Raw genomic sequence first — 19,460 nt, 5'->3', positions numbered from 1 at the left:
TGCAGTTAAAAGGAGCGATGGGAAGGGGGGGGGGGGTTATGAAACACAGTCGGTCTCCGTGTTAATGCGGCTCCCTTCTGCTCTGGTGGGTGGGCGTTATATAAACCAATCAGTCAGGCCCCCCCCCCTGCCTGTGGGTTTTCAGTTTGCGGAGCCAACGTGTAACGGGGAGGGAATCTGAGAGATTCTCTGGGTCTGGACACCTCCGTGAACGGATGAACAAGCAGTCAGATTTAGAGAGGAGAGAAAAACAAAACAAAAACATGACTGATCCCGTTCAATGTCAGCACGAAGGACAGTGATCAAGTCGGATAATGAAGACTTGAATCCCAAAAACTGAAACTTCACATTTTATGATGCAACATATGTAGATTTATCAAACAGAAGATTTATCAAGATAACTTAGAGTAACAAACTATTACCCAATCCTGACTGGTGCTACATAAGGACAGCATGGAAACACACAGCTGCAGTAGCCTTTGTCTGTTCACAGCCCTTTTCTTTTTTACTACTCTCTATAAATGTGCCTGCAGTCCAAATGGATAGTGGCCAGTGTTTAGGTGAGGTTAATACGAAGGACCTCGGGGAAACAGCAAGCGCGAGTGCATCCTTAAAAAGTTAAATCTGACCTGAAGAAAACTCCTTTTCACATATATACTGCGACTTGTAGACACCTGGGTGGATTTTTTTTTATTTTTTTTACATTTAATCTGGCTACTTTTAAGAGATCTAAAAACAAGAGGCTAAAGGTGAGCATAACACTGTGGTAAACATCAAGATCTCCATCTTTATTGATGGCTTAAAATCTCTGGGTGATCAATGTCACTGTCAAAAACAACCTACAGCTACTGAGAACTAGTAAAAATCCGTTTCAAGTGAAAACACCGTTTTTGCGTTTTCACATGCTCGGTAAGCAGCGTTTCAGAAAGTTGGGTTTTCCTCCGTTTCCACGCCGATGGAGTCACGGCGTTTACAAAAGGTTGTGTTTTCAGTGGCTTCAAGCATCGATGCTGTATAACCAGAAACCCACAACGCTGTAAAAACTTTCATTTTCACTTGAAAACGTCACAAAAACGAGGCGACGCTCTGGGACTGATCAGAGCCTTTTCCACAAACATCAGAGAATCCGATTTGTGAACCGGCTGACCGTGACGGCGAGCAGCGGTGGGCTTCTGAACACATGTTTAACTGCACTGTCCGAAGCCATCATCATTACCATCACCTTGGTAATTATCGCCACATCATAGTTAGTGTGTGATCAACGTAGCCGGTCATGACGAGTAATGATATTGGAGGCAGTGAGGGGAAGAACTCGGGCTCTAAGTCATAACTGAGTAATGGGACTCCCCTTTGGCCAAACGATGCCAGCTTACACTTAAAGCATCATTTACATTAGGGCTTGTTCTGGGCCATTGTGCAGAATGCTTGAAATGGGTCATTAGTGGCAGAATATTCACATCATCTCTGTTCATGTTGGAAGATACAAATGCAGCAGCATGAGTCAAAACTGCTTGTCGGGTGTGTAATGTGCAAATACTGCCACTGGGGGGGATATACAGTACTTTGTCTTATACCACTGGGTGTGCAAGTGTATTTAGGGGATTACTGCAGAAGGGCAATGTGGCAGAAAAGGGTTGCAGAGGGACGTTGTTGTAGCAGCAGGGTAATGCTGCCACCATCTGGGATGCCGTGGCTCCATCTCAATTCTCCACAGTCTACTAAGTTGAGGGCTTCTGGATATCACCCCACAGATTTACCACCGCCGTACTGGCGGAAGCTCCGGCAAATGGGAGATTACATCATGTTGCCAAAAGCGGTCTCTCCGCCGTATTCCCAACAGAGAATGTTAAACTTGCAAATTAAAAACAAGTTTTTGACATTGCGGAGTCCCTCAGCACACACGGACTGAGCCAGTTCTGGAGGGAAAAACATATTAGTCACTTGTGTAATGACACACCAAAGATCTGCTGCACTTATCTGATGAGGGTTTTTCTGTTATACTTGATGAAAGTTATAACACACGATTTGGGGGGGCAATATGATTAAAAGAAAAAAAAAACTAATGGAACGTATGATTGCTTATAAACAATTTTACATTTTAGTTTCAGTTTAAGAGAGAAAATGAACTACGTACTGACTTTCTGTCTAATTAGAATCCAAGTTATAAAACATATGCCCAGAACAGTGTTATGTTAATTACCCACAAGCTGTGCAATGTCTGCGCTTATCAATAAAAAAGAAAAACACACCAACTCATTAAGGCTACACTACAAAATATGTTACAATGTTCAAAAACAATATCTAACGCTGTGAGCCGCATGTCTAAAGCTTCAATCCTCTGAAAAAGTTGTAATATGTTCATACTTTATATAAAATGTGTCGAAATTCAGGTAGCAGAATGAGAGCAGCACAGACGTCGTTTCAAAGACAGGGTGTGACGTCCTGCTGCTGTATGTCTTCAAATAAAGCTTCACAAGTTTCCTCAGCTTGTTTGTTCCTGTAGTATTAGTGACCACCACACGGCGGCGTCAAGAGTTCCTGGAAACACCACCGGACGAAGAGCAGCACGATAATAATAGCTGAAGGTTTTGGCTGCAATTACGCAGTTTACACCTGAATAACAAAGCTGTATTTCCAGCAGCTCCCGAAACACTCGAGAGCTTCAAAAGCTTTGTAAACGCCGTGAGACGAAGCCAAAAGCCAGTTTCATCAGTGAAATGACTCAATACGGCCCCCCACTGCACAACAGGGGCATGACCTGGATTTCACAGAGCAACAACATCAACTCTCCCAAACCAAACACCAAGATGAAAACAAGACTGCCTGGTTTCCACCATGTTCCCTCATATTTCACATAATGTCTTGTTTTTTACTCTCAATCACTGATTAGGAGCACTGCTCTTTACATTGTGGAAATTTTTTTCTTATACAAACTTCAAAAATCATGAACACAAAATATATTTATCTAGATCAGCAATGTGATAAGCAGATCAAAAACCCACAGATTAAGCAAAGTATGCTGATTAAAAACATGAGTGAAATCATGGGAAGAAATCAATCTGCTGTATGCTTTCACATATTTTGGGATGGGATCGGATCCGATCTCCCAAACCCAGAAGGTGGATAAAGCTGATGAACAAAGGAAAATCCACAGTCGTGTGTGAAACGACTTTTTCCTGATATTTTCTATCCAAAACTTAGAACTCATTGAACCTGGGATGTCAAACACAATTGAATTCAGAAGTCACATACAGTCCAACTTCTGTTTGATTGGGCCGGACCAGCAAAATAGTGTTATAATAACCTTTAAATGTTAGTTTTTCTTTATTCAGGTGCAGAGTATACGTGATGAAAGTCTCTGTATTTTCACGAAACCAAACAATTACCAGTGAAAATGACTATAATTTCAACATAAAGTCATTTTTAATGATACCCTTTGGTGCAAAATACAGTGAAACGTCCAAAAAAACCTCAACCATAACTGCTGTATTCTGCATGTTTCTACAAACTCACGCTGACAGTGTCGCTTTGAGGATAGTTTGATAGCACCAAGAGTGCTGCATGGATTCACACCGACAGTTGGTTTCTTCTTGTTTAATGCTATTTTTCTTAAATTGTCATCAAAAAAGTAGTTGCACAAAACATAAAACCATCTGATGATTGAGGGAGACTAAAGTTAAAAAGAAGTCTTTCTGATCAGATTCATTCTTCATTCAATCTTACTTGTTCCCTCGGATTCCTTCCCTGCGGACTGTGGCGAGACCCTCGTTCACCAGAGACTCGGCAATGTTCTCACCACTCGTGTCTACACAAAAAAAAAAAAAACAAAACATTATTGAGCTATGTGACACATTTCTGAGCATTTATCCACACAAAGAAGGATTGTTTTTTTTTCGGTCAGTGCTGTATGGATTTTGTCTTCAGTGTGAGAGACGTGACGGCGCACCTTTCCCCAGGTAAACCATGCCGTACTCTCGGCCCAAAGCGGTCTTAATCTCCACCGTGAAGCACACTTCTTTGCCGATCAGTTTCTTCCGCAGGAATTCTCTGGCTTGGAAGGCCCAGGGCTGCGACACAGACGGGAAGGGTCGTGAACATTCCATCAAAGGTTAACCGCCGACAAGCAGGCAGGGTGAACTTTGACTCGGCAATATCAGTAGAGGTAAACATCTAGTGCTGCACGGACAAACATAATTACTTTTTTATCTATAAAAGTGTTCTTTTGTGACATTGTGCAAAAAATATTAGGGCTGGGGGGGCTCAGACCAGTGAAATGACAGGACAATAATCCACAAAACCCAAATATTTCAGGCCAAATAAACAGAACGCATGCATGAAAATGTAAAATCTTCAAAATACGTACAATTTCAAACTTTGCATGATGGAATAAATCACAGCAAAATGTTCTAAATTTTGCTGCAACTAAAAATGTAGCAATGACTCAACCACATGCAGTCATCTCACAGGCCGGACTGGACCCTCTGGTGTCCCGGGTCTGGCCCACGGACCAGATGTTTCACAGAGCTCACCACAACAGAAAACATGAAGGAAACACTCCCTCCCATCCGAGGTGCACAGCTCCGGAGGGGGTGCTACTTTTGGTTCAAACATGTTTTCTGTGTTCTCTGCAGATTGTTTTTCTGCTCAACGCCAAATGGATGAAATCACCAGTTACTCAGTAAAGCGCTTCTCTGTGATTTGCGCGATCGGCCAACATGCATAATAATTAAGGATCTTGAATAAGATTGCGCGGCACCCATCACCCAAAAGCGCCAGACATGACTCCCTCAACTTTTTTTGTCACTGTGTTGTCTGTCTGCAAATTTGAGATGTGAGTGAAGAAACAAAGCGATTCTCAAAACTAATATTTTAATGCAAAACTCCATTTGGATACAAACAACATTGTATGTAGTCAAAACTTGTCGGCTCCCTGTATCAGTGGACAAACTGTCCCGAGTGAAGTGAAGACAAGGACTTTAGCGACGTCCTTGGTGAATAGACACGTGTAAATGAACGGGCTCACCTCGTCGGGGGTGTCCTTGGTGTCGGGCTGGCCCTGTGCGGCTCGGCGTGCCATGGCTCCTGCTCGGATGTTGCTGAGATTGATCTGACGCTCCGGTGGGGGCCCGCCTCGAGGCTGGCCCCGCACAATGATGGCGCAGCCTGACAGGACCTGCAGGGGCGGACACAGGATTCAAACGTCGTCTTTGAAACGGGTACAACATAAAGCCGTGGAACACAGAAATCATCAATGCTAATCAGTTGTCAGCACACAAATATCAGAGAGGCTTTGAAGTTTCAGAGGATGGAACAGCGGTGGGAAACTATTTTACACAACAGGTTACCACGGTGACAGGCTGTCATTCAAGGTGAGATCACACGATCTGATAACGTGGTTAAATACCCCACACTTGGGGTTTGACAACCGCGGCATTTACACGAATCTGAGCAAACACCTTTTATCTGCTGACTCTCCAGCGTGTCTGCGGGGAGCATCACCGGGCGCTGTTGATCTAAGATGTGAGCAAGATAAACTCATCCCGTCATTAGCGTTTCCCTCCAAGAACAGGAGACGCACAGGTGCAACTGTAGTTTTCACAGACTGAGCGGGGAAGGGGCAACTATTGAGTTCAGTTGCAATATCGTCTCAATCCTTTATATATGGAGAAAGACGCATCTTATCCCATGTGGTTTTACGACTGACATGTCCAGGATAACAGTTATTACTAAGTTACTAAGGAGAGTCACTGATTTTGTTAAAAGCTGGCGAAAACGTCTATTGAAACACGCAAATGAATGATCAAATCAAAGTGAAAATCCCATCACAAGAATGAGAGAGGCATATACATGTTTTCTCATTAATGCATCAAAACTTTTAAAAGTTAGAAGCTGCCTTTGTGTAATGTGCTGAACTGGGAAAGTTTCTGTTGAGAAAAGTGAAGTCCAAAGGTGAGGAGAGGGGGTCGAAACTACATTAAGCAAGAGAAAAAAAGGACCTAATGAGTTGTTTTCTTAAGACAAATACCACAAGTTAGCTCTATCTGAACTCGTTACTTTTCCAAGAAGAGAGACTCATGGTGGCAGAGAGAACATTCAATCATAGAATATAAATCTGTTCAAGTAAAGCTTTTGACTCGATCAACATAAACAATTCACACAGTCATTCCGACAAATCTAAACTGAGAAAAGGTTTGTTGACATGTGGCCACTCAAACTACACACAGTCCACATGAATGGTAGATTACACATGGCAGCAAAGAAGTTGCAGCTACGTGTCAGTTTCCTGTGGTTGGTTTTAGCTGGTGCGCAGTGGAAAAGCCGACTAGGACTGGTATTTACAGATTACAAACTATCAAAACTGAAGAAACAGCAATCCGACATTTATAAAAAGCTATCATGTTTTGTAAATTCTTTGAAATTACTCACAGAGGCACAGATTACACTACATCTAAATAACTTTTACAGGATAGCTTTCACGCTAATTCAGCTGTGTACTCATTTCTACGCGACATTAGTGGTTTTAGAATGTAGAATTGGTTATTTTTGCAGTGATCTCCCTTGATGTGCCAGTGTTTACACAGACTACAAAGTGTATGGACACACAAACATGTGGATGTGCATTTATGGTCGCTGAAGTGTAAACGCTAGTTAGCTGTTAGCTGGGAAACTGAACATCTGTTGTCAAGTTATTACGCTGCTTAAGTTCTACACCCTCCTGACAGCTTATTCGTTCCGATCAGTCAGTGAGGTTCAGGCTGTTTATTGTGTGTCACGGACGAGAGTTAATTTGGAGTTTGTGAAAATGTGCCATCGTCAGTTTCGCCCAGCTTATTAGCAGGCTAGCAGCAGAGCTAATGCTAACACTAGCCGGCATGCTAACGTGGCCAGGTTTACTGTAATGTTCATGACAGTCCTCGTTCGGGTCGTGTCAACACTGTCAATGACGAGGTGGTGTTATTTAGGACGTGCTAAGAGTTTGGTTAAAGTTGCATGACAGCCGGCGGTGAGTTTAGCCTCCACTGAGCTAACTAGCAGCAGTACACTGCCACACAGAGCTTTACACACACTCCTGTGTTGAGGATTCCTACCATTTTCACAATCCCCCTCTGCAGAGGGGCAGCCGAGGAGGGGGCACTCTGAGCCTGAGCTGAAACGGAAGCCATGTCCACTGGTTTGGAGATCTTACGCCGTTCAGGGGAGAGCAGGTGAAGGGAGCTGGGACTCTGGAGTGAGCTGTTCTAATGAAAGCCAAGAGAAAAAGGCTGAGCACCGATCAACACACACGTTATACCGGAAAGACGCTGTGCCATGCACACACACACACACACGCTGAGAGGGACAGCTCATCCGGGTCACACTCGCGGGATGAACTGAAGTGGACGGAGACGCTTCGTGACCGCGTGGGCAAATCGAAGGGAAGACTTCCGGTGCACGAGCTACGACACGTCAGCATAGAGTTAACACAGATGATGCTGCGTTGAGGGAGCCTCGGACAAAGAAGCTTCTTCTTCTTCTTCTTCTTCTTCTTCTTCTTCTTCTACTTCTTCTTCTTCTTCTTTGGAGTTTAAAAACAGCTTGCATCCTTATGGTTGCCTTACCGCCCAAATAAGCTTCTTTAATCTCAGCTTCATATGAATTACTCGAGCAAATCAACCACGAAAGTGAGGGATGTGTTGAGATTTTCATTAATGCAAATACCTGGCAGCCAAGGATGCAGGTATATCAATATGGTTGGAACTGAGTATGAGAATGGGGAACAAAAGTTATTTAACCACATAGGATTTTATATGTGGCTTTTCCATTGTTTGAGCCGTCCCCAAAGTGCTTTACGGTGTTAATCACATTCACACACCTACACACAAACACCAATGGAGGTGGATGCCATGCAAATCCCTCAATCCATCCAGGGCAAAATAGGATTCAATGTCTTGCTCATGGACTCTTCAACATGTGGAGATGAGGACAGGAACATGCAACATGCCAAATGAAAGACTACCATTGACCCAAAGTGACTTTGAATGAGTCACTGATGCCAGATGTACCAGCCAAGCCTTTCTGTGTGGGGTTTGCATGTTCTCCCTGTGTGCAAAGGGGGGTTTCCTCTCACAATCTAAAAAGGGTGATGTAAACTGATTACCATAAATTGCCCGAAGATGTGAATGTGTGTGATTGTCGGTCTCTATGTTTGACAGACTGGAGACCTGTCCGGGGTGGGGACTGCATCCACCACCCTGTGAACCTGCACAGGATAAAATGGTATAGAGCAGGGGTCTCCAACTCCAGTCCTCGAGGGCCGCAGACCTGCATGTTTTCCATGTCTCCCTGCTTCAACACACCTGAATCTCATGAAGATTCATGGCCAAGTCCAGCAGAAAGCCTGATAACGAGCCTTATTGCAAACAGCTGTGTTGAAGCAGGGAAATATGGAAAACATGCAGGTTTGCGGCCCTCGAGGACCTGTAGGCTTTTTCATTTTCTGTTGCCACCATAAAGCCCTGTGGAGAAAATGGGAGGCAAATATGCATTTATGTCAATTAAATGATGCAGAGGATGGAGAAGAGGAAGTTCAGTGAGGAGGTTTGAGGAAGAGTTTTGGAAGAAGATGATCTGCTGTGATCGCAACTAACAGAAAGAGGCAGAAATAAAAAGAAGACTGATATGATTATTGGACATCACTGTAGCTTAGCCCTGCAAAAGACACAAACATCAGGCATACCTCACTAGCAGCAGGCTGGACTCAGTTTCACCATCAGAAACATATTCATTCTTTCTGGCATAGATTCAACAATGCACAATGGCCACAGATTTCTTTGGAGAACATCCATGATGTGTCTCTACTTTTTTTATAGACCCGAAAGTTGTTTTTTTGTACTGAAATCTTGTTAAAGTGAAGGTCTTTTGAGTCCCTTGAACTCATTGTCAGGTTAAAAAGAGGCTGTTTGAGATTATTGCAGCTTTGTGACTTGGTGTTCTATCAGATTGTGGCTACACTCTGGTCATAAAGGGACTCCAGCAAAAATGCTCAGGTGGACTGTAGAGCTTAAGCACTGCACATTTAAGATTAAGGAGCTCCACAATGTGGTGTTGTTGCAAGGTGAGCTGGACCCAAGTTTTCATGTTTCTGACAAATTCCTTTTGGATACATAGGTTATAATGACTGGTTAATAAAGGAACTTCTGCCTTGTCAGCATTTCATTCCAGCCTGGCTATATCCTCTGACGTCAGGTACTGCTCAATGGGTGTTTTTACACCATTCTCTGTCAACCCGACAGATGTTTGTGTGTGAAAATCGCAGGAGATCATTTATCGGTCCATCCTCTATACCAGGGGTCTCCAACTCCCGTCCTCGAGGGCCGCACACCTGCACGTTTTTCATGTTTCCCTGCTTCAACACAGCTGATTGCAATAAGGCTCGTTATCAGGCTTTCTGCTGGACTTGGCCATGAATCTTCATGAGATTCATGGCCAATCGGAGGGACATCAAGTCATTTTTAGAACAGCTGAGAATTTTATGATTGCTGGGTTTTTTTTTAGAAAGCCTTTCAAATCTGATTTTTTTTTTTATAACAGTTGATTTGCTTGTATAAATATTGATTTTACTTTAATCAGATCGGTTTTCGTATTCTTGGATTTCAGTTTGTTTCGGTTTGCTCTTGTTTTGTGGCAGTGTTACAGTCTGGTTGTGTTTCCAGTCTCAGTCTGAACATGTAGCTCTTCTAACGGAACGTGTAGCATACAGAACATTATGAATAGATTAAGTTTCCTCAGTTCTATTTCAATTGCTGCCACCTTTGTTGGTTGGTGGGTTCATTTAAATCAATCAGCCATAACAATATAACCACCTGTCAAATTAGGCAAAACTTATGAAAGAAACTGATCAGTGTAGGCTGGAAAGACCCTTCAAGAGTTGTAGTTTTGGAAATAATCTGTCCAGCCATTACATTTTGGCTCATTACCCTTTTTTGTACCCTCAAACAAATAATCTTCTGTTTGGCCGTTGTTCTTGCTTCTGACTTGCCCTTTGATCACTTCATCCACCGACTGACAATGAATGAAGTGCATTATATTTTGTCAGTTTGTTCCAAGCAATTAACAATATATGATTTTCTAATAATCATGTCCCTTGGTAAACTGATACATACAATAATTTTCCCCAATGCTTTTGGGACAATTTGACATGCATAATTTTATTATGTTGTCATTGATTTAATCTTAATTTTTCATGACAATTGTTTTACTCTCGACTGCACATCCCTCACCCTCAGCTATCTCTGCGTTTCTCTTTGTGATTTATTTTTTTCCAACTTTATGTTGCAGTTTTTAATTAATAAATAAACATACAACTTAGAATCAGATGTAAAAAAGAAATGTTTCTTCTCAGCACCAAACCCCAAGGCTTTTAAACAAAAAAAAAAAAAACAAAAAAAAAAAATTAAAAAAAGAAGAAGAAAAACGAGAATAAACACAACTGGGTGATTTAATGTTTGAAGCATGTTATGCTTTTATCTGTCCAAACAAACAAACAAAAATCTTAATTTGAATGCAAACATCCATTTAATTTATTTAACTGGACTGTATTTCAATTTAAAGTTGTGTCTGTTTCTCTGTACATGCACATGTACCGTATTTATGTTTATCACTGGAAAAAAAAAATATTACATGTGTCACATATGTGGCCTGCAAAGCTTGTTGTAAATCACACTGACCAATATTATCAATATACCTGAAACATCCATATTGCAAAGACACCATATTGATCTATTCATTTGCTCGATTTAGTGAAAGAATTCCCTCATCCCAGATCTTGTTGCGATAAAAAGAAAAAGGGCAGATGACTGCACCAGCTGAACATGTAGACACATAAAATTGCTGCATAGTTGTACTTGGCAGCTCCAAGATGCTAGAGAGAGCAACTGAGCAGCGTGTGTGGGAAACAAGCCATTGCTGATAAATAGCATTTGGGCTCAGGGGATCTACTCTAAATATTTGCTGGCTAAATACCTTGTAATGTTTGTTTCATGACTATTTTGATGCTCTGATATTAATTCTAAAAAAGGACTCGCTGGTAATAAAAACTATAAACAATGTATGAGTGAAAGAGAACAAGGAGGAAAACACATTTCTCTTGTAAACAGACATCAAAAGCATAATCGTACACGCACATTTTCATCTTATATATTTCAATCTGTTGGTATCTGATTTGCAGGATGCTGGAGTTAATGCAGGATACATCCTGTAAGTGTCAGTTTGTAGAAAAGAATTAAAATAATGCTGTGTATCAAAAAATATGAATATGACACTGATGAGAATGCCAAAATGTAATCTTATTACACGCCATGCTGGAATATTGAGTTTATCTCTTAAATTACATCCACATGGGAAAAAAAAAATGTAAGAACTATACAGCAGCATTCCCAGTTCATTGAATTCTAAGTGCAAACGTTTCCATTAATTAAGCATGCAGCTTTCCAACTGGATATAAGCTTTAATCATTTTTAAATGCATTATTAGCATAAGTTTGATTTCAATGTATTGATTGTATGAAAATTCCTTCAGTGACTGTGGATGATGAAAGTACCCCATGCCCTCGAGATTTAAGGACGGTCTGCTTATCGTCCCTCTATTTGTGAAATAGTAATCTTTGCGCCTTGTCGAGGCAGGCACAAAATCTACTTGAAGGCTCATCTTTGAAGTGAATGGGGAAAAAATTGCCGGTTTTTGGCCATTTTCTCGGTTATTTTTCACCGGAACGCTAAGAAAAGTTATAGCACACCATTCCCGGAAATCACACACGTTTTGATTTGACTTTTGTGCCTTTGAAACAAAGATCTGGGGGTCAGAGCACATTTTCAACCACCCACGGGAGACAGTGACCAGGGCAGCGATGCAGAAGTACCCCAACCCGATGAAGAACAGCGCGGTCGGTGTGGATGTCCTGAACAGAAACGTGGACACACAGGGACGATTGCATGGAGTGGAATCTCCCCGCCATCGCCAGCTCTGTCTTCGGAGTGCCAAGAGCACGCACTTACGTTCAGGAACATTCAGTTGTGGACCCCAAACAGAAGACCTTGGAGCTAAAATCTACAAACATCTCCTTCACTAACATGGTGTCTGTGGACGAAGAGCTGACGTACAAGCCGCATCCTCAGGACCCTGAAAAGACGGTGCTGACGCAGGAGGCGCTGATCAGTGTTAAAGGTGTCAGTCTGAGCAGATACTTCGAGGGGCTCATGGTGAAGACCTTATCTGCCAACGCTGGCAAGGGCCGGGAAGGCATGGAGTGGGTCATCAGACGGTTAAACACAGAAGTCAAGGAGGTGGCGCCGCGGCTCCATCCATGCTCCCATGGTGGCGGCCGTGGCAGATAAATGATAGTGGCCTTCCTGCCGTGCTCCACCATCATGGACCGATGGACCTCTCAGACATTTTGCCCTCAGAGGGGACCTCTTCATCATCTGACGGACTGGGGACCCACAGTTCCTGTTTCAGAAAAAAAAAACAAAAAACAAAAAACAAATCAAATACACAAAACCTGCAATAGAATAGAAAAACAAAAAAAAAACAAAAAAAAAATGAGGGGAGAAAGAAAAAAGAAAGAGAAACAACAATAACAGGGGTTTTAAACAACATAACCAACACAAGGACAAACAATAACCACAATGTAGACTTCGATAAACACACACACACACACACTCACACAAAAAATTAAAAAAAAAAAATCAGCCTGGCAGCCTGACGTGGACCCGGGGTCACTTGTCGGTCCGGTCCAGTCCAGGGGGACGGCTGAGCCAAGCCGAAACACACCAGCAGGGGGCGTAGAACTGGGGTAAAAATTTGAAAGGCAAAGGTGTCACACAATAATAAAGATTTGAAATGTAAAGGCGTGAATTAATCAAATATGAAATATTTGCTTCCAGTATTGACAAACATGGCGGTGACGAAGAATAAAACGTCACGAAAAAAGATAATTTATTCAATCTTGAGTCAAACTATTCATAAAAGTTAACACATTTTAAATGTAGCATTAGAAGAAGTTCAAGTTTGAGAAGGCTTCTAAGCATACAGTAGATATACGAGATCCAGACGAAGACGGACGCCCGGAGGGTGACGCACCGACAAACCCCCGACATTGCCACGACTATGGAGATCACAGGTGGGATGTTTAGTGAGAATTGTGATGATAAAGCATTCGTTTACACTGGTTTTGAAGGATATCAGCAAAAGCAAGAAGTGAAAATCTCAAAACTCCACGAATCGCCCCGCCTTCGCTTCTCAAGGCGCAGTGAAGGGACGGCGGAGGAGGCTCCGTTGCGCACAAGGAGCCGCCTGTGCGCTTTGGAGAGGTCTTGGCAACTCTTTTACGCGGCTGAATTTTTCACTCTTCTCAACCCTTTGCGGTACTGTAAAGCACTGACACACTTGTCTTACACACGGGACAAAGTCCTGCAATGAGTAACTAACACATAAACTCGATATTTGTCCAGATCCAGGCCACTAAACTCCCCGCCTCCCGCCTTTGGCGAGCCGGGACCACAATTTACGCACCGCGAAAATGTGGTGCTGTCTTAACAACACAGCCTAAGTACTTTAATCAGCCTCGTTTGGCACACACTGTACGTGCAATAAAGCATCCTACAATAAATCAATGGCCACATCAGCTCTCCGGTAATAAATAAAAACGCTCGCCTTATTTGTCCGTCGTCTCGGTTGGCAAGGAGACGGTGGTGTCCAAAAATGGTGGCGCTCCATCCAACCTGCCTGATAGTACACGCAGCATTATTGTCCTCCAACTCATGGTTAATGTATAATTTGGGCCATATGGCATTTTAAAATCTGAGCCTTTATTTCGTGGGCACTTCGATCTCTGTGGACCCAACTAATGATATTCAATTAGTCATTAAACAGGCCAAAAGACGAGGCTCGTGTTGGGTTTTCACATAGGCTAATATTTGCTCGTCAAATATTTCCCTTTGAAACGTTTACAGCGCATTTTTATCTGCTGGCTGCCCAAGGAACATCTGTGAGGGTTGTTTTAGCCTCTCTCTTCTGGATAAATGAGGTCCCCCAATTGGCCCTCTCTTTGCGCCCATATACGAGTCTATTTGTTCACGTTTTGAAAGGAAATGTAATAAAGAGAGACTACGTGATGGATTTATGATTTATGAAAAGCACTTTACCATATGGCAGTCGTCATTGGAACAGATTTCCAAATGTTTGTTTTATGAAAGGAGAGCAGAGATCCCCTTAATCCGAGCCACTTAAACCTGGGAGAGGATGCTCGCGTCACGTGACCACAAGTCCCCCTCTCAGCCAAGTGTGGGGAAAAATAGCTGTGTTGATCATTTAGCTTTAGAATTTATGTTTTTATGTAAATGGGAATCGAAATATACAGACAGTGGACTGAAACAGCGCAATCGGAAGAGGTTCGTCTCTTTAAAACTGGTGGCAATCGCTGCGCAACAGACAGCGATCCGAGCTCTCCAACCTCAGTGTTTCACTGCATGGAGCAAATCGTTTATAATTCGAATCTGAAATCGACACATAATGTATTTATCGAGTTATGTAACTTAATCCAAATGTATCCAAAGAATTGTGTTTTGCGCAAATTTATTTTCAAGGAAAAAAATGTGGTGCAAAGATGATAATGTATTTACGTTTTGATGCTTTTTGTGCGTGCGTGCGTGCGTGCGTGTGTGTGTTGGTTTTATAAATTGTCGATTTGGCTAAACTCCACACACGAATTCATCTTTTTGTTGTTTTTCTGTCTCAATTATGATGCTCAATTTTGGAGCCATTCAGAGGAGAAAAACATCGTTTCCATCCCTCAGATAGTTTTCTTTTCTCTGTGTATTTTCCAAATACAGCAGTTGACACTTCTTGTTATAAAAAAAAAGCCCTCCTTAAACGACAATTCAATAAATACAGAGCGAAACATGAAGAATACATAGAGATTTTTTTTTCCTTTACGCAGTGAACGTTTACGGCTGAGGACGCATCAATCGTATTTGTGCGCTCCCACTTCCAAACAATATTGACTCTTGCGGAGACGCACCACCACGTCATGCCGAGGTTTGCAGGGTTATAAATTTCTGCCGAAGGGTGTAATTTCCCTCAGTGTCATTCACCAGACGTGCGTAAACTCGTATGTGGACGGGTTTCCCTCTTCGTGGCGTTTCAGTCATCACAGGACGCGTTTCGTGTTCCATCTCTTGGAACAAGAGGAGATGCGCGCACCAAACGTCGACATCCACAAAAGTGGTAAAGTCTTTATTTCTTTTCATCTTTTCTCTTCAATTCAAACATTATACTTTTATGAGTGCAGAATCAAGATTTTACCGTGTAAGAAATATTGCTGTTGTCTCCATGAGCTGATGATCATATTGCATTACCTTTTTTTCTTACTGCATATCAGTTTTCACCAGTTTTTCAAGCACGTGCAAGTGGTTCAATATGCTGCAGCAAGGCTTCCATGTAAAGTCATTGCAGTATGGTTCAACCTGCTGAAGTCTCATGTCTCCGTATGAGACTGAGATCTTCTGAAAATCAGATTGAAAACAGCTTAAGTTTAATCTGGGTGTGTTGTGTGTGTGCTAAAGGTGGTGGGAGTGTGAACCAGCTTGGAGGACAGTTTTTGAATGGCAGACCTCTCCCAGAGTCCAAGAGAAGGAAAATGATCGAGCTGGCCTCAGAGGGAGTCCGTCCAAGCCAAATATCCCGGATCCTTCGGGTAAATACAACAAACGGCGCAATTATTTCATACTTTTGGGGGTTTAAACATTTAAACAAGCTGTTTTTTTGTGGTCTTTTCACTGATGGCTCCCCTGTGGATTCACATCATTTTTCTTTGCGATGGCACCAAGAGTTTAACTTGGGTGGGCACCGAGAAGAGATTTTAACCTTTTCATTACTATCCTGTCGTGCAGACAAGGCCAGCATGTTTCCATCCCTAACTTCTGGACCATTTATACTGCTTAGAAACTTCCACAACTACAGGAAAGAAGAGAAATAGAACTTCTTCCATGTTCAGAGCATGAGTGTCCAAACAGAGCAGAGATTTAACAAGTTGATAGTTTCTTGGAAGAGAAGATAAAAGCACTCATTCATTTGTATGTTTGTTGATAACCCAGCCATGAAATCAAAATAAATCCCTCAGGTGTCTAATGGCTGCGTCAGCAAGATCCTGAGTCGTTACCGCCGCACGGGACTCCTGGAGCCCAAGACCATCGGCGGGAGCCGGCCTCGCCTCCTCACGCCCGGCGTCATCTCCACAATCATCAAGTGCAAACGGGAAAACCCCACCATCTTCGCCTGGGAAATTCGAAAACGGCTTGCAGCTGCAAGAATATGCAAGGCCTCTAAAGTTCCCAGCGTAAGCAACAGTAAAGTTTAATATTGTTTTTTAATGAAAGTGAACATATTCTGGCATTCACTTGATTGTGTTTTCTTGCACACTGCGTTCCACAAGGTATCGTCCATAAACAGGATACTCAGGAAGATCCACGTGGACCATGGGCCCATGTGCATGGAGGTCATCAGGACTGAGCAGGGTAAATCACACATGAAGACAAGAGAAACATGAATATAAAGAAGAAAAAAAAACAAGCTGCCAGATCTAAATGTATTCTGACTAACCCAGTGTGTTCTTAAATTTTCTTGTATATCGATGGTTTTTGCAAGCAAAAACATTCAACAACTGCTGTGATCTGTGTGCCTTTGCAGATATTTATTCTCTGGTACAAGATGATCCAAACCAGCAACAGGTTTTTGAGACTGTGTGCAACAATGACCAGAAATCTAAGGAAGTCCAACAAAGAAATCGCACCAGTTTCACCCCGGAGCAGAGCAGGGCCCTCGAACAAGGTCACTAAAATGCATTAAATTAACAGTTAAACTGCTTTAAATTCAGAAAATGATTGAAATGTATGTTTTCATCTGTAAACTCAGAATTCTTGCACAGCCCGTATGCAGACATGTACACCAGAGAGAGACTGTCTGCGGAAATCAAACTTCCCGAGGAAACCATCAAGGTAGACTCATCGTCTCAGATCTTCACAGATCTTTTCTCTCTTTCTGTTCCCGAGACGTCTCGCCTTGTCTCTTCAGGTCTGGTTTTCAAACAGACGGGCTAAATGGAGGCGGGAAGTCAAGCAGAGAAGCGGCACACAAAGTAAGTGTGTGTTTGTTTTTTATGTCTGGATGTTATCCGGATGTCTGGATGGTAATTTAGTCAAAAAATGCTGAAGAGGCTGAATATAAGTGAGTTCTGCTTGAAATATGGGTGAAATGACCTTTATAAATTGGCTCTAAATGGAGATGGAGGTCAGAATAAAGGTGAGTTCTTAGTTAAGTAAAGATTAGTAATTATGTCTTAGGTAAAAAATAGGGAAAAAAAGAGTAGAGTCCATTATACTGATTTATATACTGAAGAGATGGGAGTTGAGGATATAAATGAAAGGATATGCATAATGTTGCCATACATCCGTGACAAATGGGACTGACCTGGATCGTGATTGAAAGCCCCTTACAGCGATTTTCCCGTCGTAGCTCTCTAGAACTAAAACAAATGTATTTCTCTGTGACAGCCAAAGACCCTCAGGAGCAGCGGAACCCGGCTCCTGTGAATCCAGCAGCACCCCAGAGCTTCACCTCCCCGCAGGTACAGCTGCTTTCAGACTCAAGGTTTCACAGCAAGAAGACATAATGTAAAATTGCAATTTTTTTTTTTTATGTCTGCTTAAGCAACATTTTTATATATCGCATTTATATATTCAAAAACTACCAAAAAGCCGATCAGATTCAGTCCTGATGAAGCAGATTGTGGAATTCCTGTGTGATAAATTCTTAATGCGTAAAAGCCTCACAGACGACTGAATCATATTGTGTCATCGTAGTAATGTAGCCTCTACTGTTTTGATTTCAAGGCCACGGCGGCGTCGAGAGCCGACTGGGGAGACTCGAGTGGGAGGCTGCACAATAGCTACTCCAGCCCTCCAGGAGCAGGTAATATCTCTCCGTCCTGAGCACCGTGTGGTTGTTTCTCAAGTGCTTCGTTTGTCTAAATCAAATACGCTTCAGCAGCAGCTCGTACAAACAGAATTCCACCGTTTGCTCTTCCTTTGACGATTACAAGATGCCTGAGAAATGTGAACCAGAAATATGTGACTTGTAGAATAGTAAATAATCATTTCTTCTTTTGTGCAGTTCTGGGGACTTTCGGAAGTCTGACATCCGTCTCAACCCCGCCGTCGCTTCTTCATCACTCGACCGACACGTTGGCTCGCAGCATGAATAAGGCTTTGCTGGATCCTCACAGGGAGAGATCCGCCTTCCCGCTGGGGCGCCATCACACCGACGTGAGGACCGTTCTCCCTCTGGCTGCCAAGGCCGTCCGGGCAGACTGCGCCGTGGCTCAGCAGTGGAACTGGCAGGGAATCCCTTTCACCTGGAGCCAGCTTCAAATAAATGAGAGGTTTTTGTTTGCCCAGGATGTGAATCAATGTCACTACCTGGACTGAGGATCAGGCTGTGGATTGGAGGGGCATAATCTGGCCAGTAGAGGGAGACAAAGGGCTAAAATCAAAATATTCTCGTCCTAACTACCCTTCCGTTTGTCTGCTTACCTGCTTTAACAGGGTCACTGGGGCCCTGGAGCTCCGGTCAGGTCAGATTTCCTGATAATAATCAACACCACGCACATTCACAGCCATTAACAGCAAACCAAACATTCACGTTTCTTGGATTGTGAGTTGATGAAAACTTGTCCGTGCACAAGGAAAACATGCAAACTCTACATGAGGAGCATGCTTCTATTAGGCCAGCAGTGTTGGACCTCATGTATTTTAAGGACTTATAAACTCTTACGTGCCAATAAAGCCAGGTTCTGCTTAGCAGGCTGTTGAGCTAATAGAGTATATTAGGAGATAAATCCCATTTGGAGCGTAGCTTCGACAGATGCCCTGCCGTGGATCTGCTCAGTGACACGACCGTTCAGGTTTGACGACTTGTTGTTGACTGAGAGATGAATCATTTCTCCACGGATCATTTCAGGTTACCGCAGGGCGATATGGATGTTATCTCTTTTATGGTCTCGCACTCACCGTTTGTCAGAGTGCAGAAAGAAAGCGGAGGCACTCCTCCAAGTTCTCCGTCCAGGCAAGACCGGCGGGAGAATCTATAAAAGTATAGCTTCAAAAAGTCTAAACATGACCAGATATCTGCTCAGCTCGGTGTCAGTTTTTATGAGAGCAACAGGGCAGAGGCATTGAGTTCCTTAGAATCCCTTTACTGCAGTGAGGAGACGGCCTGGCTTGGAGTTTCTTGGTAATTGGTCACCGGGGGTAAGATTGGGATCAGAATGCAAACAGCGTTGTCAGCAGCGTGGAAGTGACCTGCTGGCAAAATGAGCCTCGTCGGGATGTAAAGCCGCGGAGCCAGATAGGGAAACGACATCTCCACAT

General features: G+C 42.9%; 2 protein-coding genes and 1 pseudogene across 2 annotated transcripts in view; 2 read left to right on the top strand and 1 right to left on the bottom strand.

The window, feature by feature from the left end:
- The window catches only part of snd1 (staphylococcal nuclease and tudor domain containing 1), a 165,046-nt gene extending 157,695 nt beyond the window's left edge, over positions 1-7,351 (bottom strand). The window contains exons 1-4 of the mRNA XM_030113574.1: positions 7,089-7,351; positions 5,024-5,173; positions 3,947-4,067; positions 3,724-3,805 (exon numbers count right to left, since the gene is read on the bottom strand). Coding sequence (XP_029969434.1) covers positions 3,724-3,805; positions 3,947-4,067; positions 5,024-5,173; positions 7,089-7,163 — 428 coding nt within the window. The 5' untranslated portion in view covers positions 7,164-7,351. The remainder of the gene's footprint in view (positions 1-3,723; positions 3,806-3,946; positions 4,068-5,023; positions 5,174-7,088) is intronic.
- A 4,518-nt stretch (positions 7,352-11,869) lies between these two features.
- LOC115404263 (PRELI domain containing protein 3B pseudogene) lies at positions 11,870-12,375 on the top strand (annotated as a pseudogene).
- A 768-nt stretch (positions 12,376-13,143) lies between these two features.
- On the top strand, positions 13,144-18,518 carry pax4 (paired box 4). Its single transcript, XM_030114054.1, has 10 exons — positions 13,144-13,156; positions 15,600-15,730; positions 16,157-16,372; positions 16,469-16,550; positions 16,723-16,863; positions 16,948-17,030; positions 17,107-17,170; positions 17,586-17,659; positions 17,925-18,003; positions 18,205-18,518. The coding sequence occupies exons 1-10, from the start codon at positions 13,144-13,146 to the stop codon at positions 18,516-18,518; spliced, it is 1,197 nt and encodes a 398-aa protein (XP_029969914.1).
- Positions 18,519-19,460: the final 942 nt, after the last annotated feature.

The sequence above is a fragment of the Salarias fasciatus genome, chromosome 17 (genome assembly GCF_902148845.1).
Source record: "Salarias fasciatus chromosome 17, fSalaFa1.1, whole genome shotgun sequence".
Classification (NCBI taxonomy): domain Eukaryota; kingdom Metazoa; phylum Chordata; class Actinopteri; order Blenniiformes; family Blenniidae; genus Salarias; species Salarias fasciatus.
This window is presented reverse-complemented; position numbering and strand designations above follow the sequence as displayed.

Coding starts and splice junctions, on each gene's coding strand:
- pax4 (XM_030114054.1), top strand. Junction 17,171..17,585: donor GCAGAGAAGCGGCACACAAA/GTAAGTGTGTGT, acceptor TCTCTGTGACAG/CCAAAGACCCTCAGGAGCAG. Junction 17,660..17,924: donor AGAGCTTCACCTCCCCGCAG/GTACAGCTGCTT, acceptor TTTGATTTCAAG/GCCACGGCGGCGTCGAGAGC.